Source organism: Tribolium castaneum, chromosome 6, assembly GCF_031307605.1.
Source record: "Tribolium castaneum strain GA2 chromosome 6, icTriCast1.1, whole genome shotgun sequence".
NCBI classification, from domain to species: domain Eukaryota; kingdom Metazoa; phylum Arthropoda; class Insecta; order Coleoptera; family Tenebrionidae; genus Tribolium; species Tribolium castaneum.
The window spans coordinates 1,631,281-1,636,765 of NC_087399.1; the positions used below are offsets into that span (position 1 = coordinate 1,631,281).

Genomic DNA, 5,485 nt, shown 5'->3' on the forward strand with positions numbered 1-5,485 from the left:
GTGACCTATACGTTTATTGTTCAACCTACACACACTTCTTGAGATTGTTCCTATTCCAAGCGGTTTTTTCACATGATTGACTGGCGCCCAAAGTTGCTAATGTGGGAACACCAACGCAAATTGATAAAGAGATAGTTATTTATTGTTTATTATATAAGTGAAGATAAGATCTCTGCGCTTGTGGTCGGGAATTTAATTTTTTACACAAACACTAAGCGTGTCATAAATGGATAAGTAAACAGAGAAGCTAGCGATGTTTTTACAAATCTATTAGTTCGGGGCATAAATTGATATTCCAGGTTTGTGTCGCCTTGAAATCATCACCGCTTAATCACTAATTAATTCCGTGACTCAGTCTTATTTATAAACAAATTTTTGCAAGTAAAGTCTTTGAAACCAAGTCAAGTTTAATGGCAGCTTCAGCCTCACATTATTTGTCTTGAACGCAACAATGAAGGTAAAAATAGACACCAACATAAAGAACAAGGACAAGTTATCCTCACTTATGTAAGCGATAAACACAGGAGAAATGAAAAGAAAATTGTAAGTGTGTGAAACGTAATTCCTGCCAATGTCATCTCCAGTTCTGCTCTGTTTGCCAATCGTAATTTTATCAGTTTGTAAAATTGGACACACTTCCTGCCTTTTATCTGGAATTCTACATTTATTTTTGAAAAACAAGTCGCTAATTTAATTAGTACGTTCCTGCTGGTTTGGCTGATGTGTCACTGTTTAGCACCGAATATTTGTGAAATAAATTATGTAGATGATAAAAATCGGCCCGAATTTTCCCATAAATCTTCGCAGCAATAATTACTTCCTGCTGTAATCCTCTTAGAAAGTACAATCGATCGACCGATAAAGCGATACCAGAGCATTCTTATCCAACAACAAACACCAGCCGATAGCCTCCAGAAAATTACAAACAAACTTTCCACTAGCTTTATTTACCGATGTAGTAACTGAAGCGTAGTACAAACCAGTTATGAAGACCTAACAACCAATTGAACAAAACCGCATCCCTTCCTGATTTTCGCCCAAAACTGAGTCTTAAAAGCCCCAGAAAGCGTCACTCGTGCCTGACTCATGCCCTCATATAAAACCGTTGCACACTCAAGCTCCTCTTAGTTGAACTTGACCACTCGCAATGAACACTCTCACCTTCCTCCTGCTCACCTTTTGCACCTCAATCCACACTCAAACGAGCAAATTTTACGTCATCCGCCAATGGAAGTACCTCAACTTCACATGGCCGGACGAAGACGCCCTCAAAACGGCCACAGCCACCGGAGACTACATCCCGGAAAATAACATCGTTTCCGGGATCAAGTACTTCGAGGATTACTACTACTTGACGCTCCCGAGGATGAAGAAGGGAGTACCGGCGACGCTGGCACGGATCAAGGCTGGGCCCACCCGGGACACGGCGCCGCCTCTGGAGCCCTTCCCCTCCTGGGGGATGAACCAGCTGGGGGATTGCAACAATTTGCAGAATGTGCAAAACGTGGAGATTGACGCCAAGGGCCAGGTGTGGATTATTGACGGAGGGAGGGTGCAGACGTTGGTGGAGCCGGTGGTTAAGTGCGGGGCCAAGTTGGTGGTGTATGGGCTGAGGGAGGGAAGGGTGAGCACGGTGTTTCATTTCCCGGAGGAAGTCGCAGCGAGAAATGGGAGTTATTTGTACGATCTTGTGGTGGATGATACTGATGGCGGGTTTGCTTATATTACGGATAATAGTGCCATCGATCCAGGTATAAAATAATTAACGGTTTTGGTTTTTATTACTTTAATTGGGTGGAAACTAATTAAATAACGGCAACACGTAATTTTCCAAAGACAGAAAAGTTGTAAAATGAGACGTTATAGTAAGTCTAACCTTTATACAATTATGAAACTGCAATTCCAATTACTGTAAACAAACAATCAAAGCAATAAATATAAATTACAACCGGTGGCTTGGGGCTAAAGTTTCGTGCAAAAACTGCAAGTAATTATATCGTAATTGCGCTCTTAAGTTACTCATTAATTAAAGAAGTACGTTAGGATATTATACTGTAACGTAATGGCTTTTACTTAAAAGAAAAAGTATAAAAAGCGAATTATCTAATTGACAAAATCTGATGTGGAGATACGTATGTTAAAGTAAATGTCAAGTCGAAAATTAAACTGAAGGTAATTATTAATTAAAGTATGAGGCAATCACAATGACTAAATTGAAAAAAAAGTCAACAAAAATCAAACTTTTTAGTAAAAAAATCACGAACTACGATTGCAGTACAACCGTATAAAGCTGTTTTTCGGTACTGTTTTAGTATTCAAGATACGGCATGAATACAGTTTTAACAATTTGTCGTCAGAGTCATTGACATCACCTAGCGGAGATTTGAAAAAAAAATAGAGTAAATGGCAAAAAAATTCGGATTTTTTTGGGTTATTTTTTCAAATAAAATCGTGTTTCTAAAACACAAAATAATTTTGAGCGAGTTTAAATATTTCTTAGCTAATAAACTCTGGAAAAGGACAAATTTAACCCATATTTTTGGACTAATTTGATGAATTTTCGTCTTGTTTAAAAAAAAAACTAAATAATTACGTTTCTACTTGTCAAACTTGCAAAAACGCAAGAAAAAAGCAAAAATAATTTCATTTTCGAAACAGCTTATTAAACATTTCGTGGGAAAACAACCATTATTGAACAAACTTGGTGATTTTTCGGTTATTTTTTGTCAAAATTTCATGCGTGTGTTTTTTGGAATGATGTCATGGTCATCTGCCCGTGCGTTATTTTCGGGAATCCCACAACGCAAACTATGGTAATCCCCTCATAATTTTGGCTTTAGGGGGTTCCCGAAATTGACGCATGCGCAGACAAGCATGACATCATGCCCAAAAATAGCACTAATGCCACCAGGGAATCCCAAAAATAGAGCATGCGCAGGTGAAGTGAATTTGAATCGGCACAACTTAACGAAAATCTCATTTTTAAATTAGTAATTTTCTGTTTAAATCTTGACAAGGTAAAAATAGCAAGTTATTTGTACAACGCTTTAAAAAAAGTGAATTTATTGCTATTTTAAACGCGAGATTTTTTCATTATAGGCAATGATGTAAAAAAATACATCGTGAATAGACAAGAAAAATACCGCTTTACCGCTCAAATAAATACTATAAAGATAGAGAATTCCTACCAAAAAAAAGTTTCCGCGGCTTGTTTTTGAAAAAAATCGCAAAATAATTACGATTTTGACCAAAAAACGTGGCAAAACGTACAAAAAAAGCCAAAAGCAATGTCTTCTGACTCAAAGGAGATTGTGTCTCATGTGAAATTGTGTCTAAACTCGGTGCAGTTTTGAAGAATGATTTAAAGACAATTAAACGCTGGGTTCTTCCTAAAGAAGCATTTAATTAAGTGTTCCTCTTTAATATTGTCATTGTCCGAATAAATAACCACTTTATAAATCTGAATGCTCATTTTAAATTAAACAACCGTTTAAAATTGCAAGACGGGGATAATAAAAATGAAGAATGAAATACCAAATTAAAAAAATATTCACATGGGAGTGCTGTTTTGTGTTATACGATTAATTTTAGAAATAAATTAAGCAAACTCTGCTTAATTTACCGTAAACTGTGTTGTGTTACAACTGGGAAACATGTTCACTTTGACATTTTCTCACTTTAGTTTTATTACTATTTTGCTCACTTTCAAAAATTTTATGTTAGAACAAAGAGTCGTAAAAAACTAATTAACGTTGTAATAACGTGCGTCTTGGCTGGTTGGATAACAAATAGATAAATAAAAAAAATGCAAAACAATTGTAATTGTGTTAGAAGAAATTGTAAAAATTCACACTTTTTTCACGCCTTGTTCGAATTTTCCAATTTATGACCGACCGCTCCCAAGTGACGTAAGACGTACAAATTTTATTATTTATTATATAATATTCGAGTTGTAGGAGTGTCACTGTTTCTATTACAGGAATAATCGTCTTTTCGGTGAAAGAAAACCGCGCGTGGAAAATCCGCCACTCAAAAACCATGACAGCAGATCCCTCCGCCCGCCATTTCACCGCCAATGGAGTGCCCATTTCCGTCCCCATCAACATAGCTGGCATAGCCCTAGGCCCCAAAATTCACACAAGCAACGAAAAACTAATAGTCAACGAGGACAGGGAGGTTTATTTCAGTCCGTTGTCAAGCCTCCACCTTTACTCAATCAACACTTCGAGTCTCCGAAACCCTGCTAATTTCTCCGACAGCTCCGTCACCGACTTGGGGCTGAAATCCTCACAGTCGGTGGGGATGGTGATGGACAACCAAGGGATACTTTATTACACCCTTTTGGCCAACAACGCCATAGGGCGATGGGACAGTCACACCCCGTTCCAATCCGGGCAGAAATTAATCGCCCAGGACAGCAAATACCTAGAGTGGCCCAACTCTCTAACTTTGGAAACTATGGGCAACTTGACCGTGCTTATGAATCGGCTCAACCAATTCGTTTACGATAAGTTCGACTTAAACAAGTACAATTTTAGACTGATTACGGCCTTTGTGGGCGGGAGAAGTTACGTGTACGACGATAATTTCAATTATGATATGAATAGGGACGAAAGGATGTTTCACAATGAAAGTAAAACGACTCCAGAACCACTTCCAACTCCTGCACCGGAGCCGCATTACGATGACATAACATCAACGATGAGCAATAACGTGGAAATAGTTAAATCAGCAAGTCATAAATTAGCGAGTAGTTTGTTTACTTTGATTTTGTGTTTTCTGCTAGTGCGACGGTGAAACAACGAGAAATTTCGGTCGGGTCGCTCAAAATGGCCCCCGGACGGCCATTTTGAGCCTGTAAATATACTCTGTTTAGGATAGTCATTAGCTTGATCAGACTGTTTTGTTTTGTAATCATTATTAATTCTGTTGCGTTGTTGTCTAGTGTTTTAGTTACCAAAGCCATTAACACGTAATAAAATATCGAAAACAAATCGTCTTTTTTTTATTCGGCTGTGCTTCACAATTTTCGGTCAATTTTCGTTTTTCAAGAATTGTCTGAGTTAACAAAAAAATGCGAAAAAGGAGATTAAACTTTGTTCGATTTCTTAGAAAACGCCAACGTCGCATTTTCCCTAAAAATTAGCTGTTATAAATTATTATTCATGCACTTTTTGGAAATTTACTTCAAGCCTATTGGTACAAAAATAAAAGTGTCGAACTGATCAGGTGAAAACTCGCAGCATGCCCTGACATTTTTACGGATGTCGGAGAACAATTTTTATAATTGTATTGTTGGTTGCCCGCTAAAGAGACGATGTGTTATGTGTGTTTAACAACAAGGAAGCCATTTCCAATAGTTTTTTTAAATAATAAATAAATATTTTTATGAAAATCTGGTATCTTTTCAATTATCAAAAACTAAGGTTATGAGGGAACGAATTAGTCAAAGACACACAAAATAATTGTTTTTTAATTTCAAAGC

General features: G+C 37.2%; 1 protein-coding gene across 1 annotated transcript; it reads left to right on the top strand.

Moving 5' to 3' along the window:
* Positions 1-1,141: 1,141 nt before the first annotated feature.
* Y-1 (yellow-1) lies at positions 1,142-4,994 on the top strand. Its single transcript, NM_001168311.1, is given in 2 exon segments — positions 1,142-1,751; positions 3,980-4,994. Coding segments are annotated over 2 exon segments (1,422 nt in total). The 5' UTR covers positions 1,142-1,147; the 3' UTR covers positions 4,798-4,994.
* Positions 4,995-5,485: the final 491 nt, after the last annotated feature.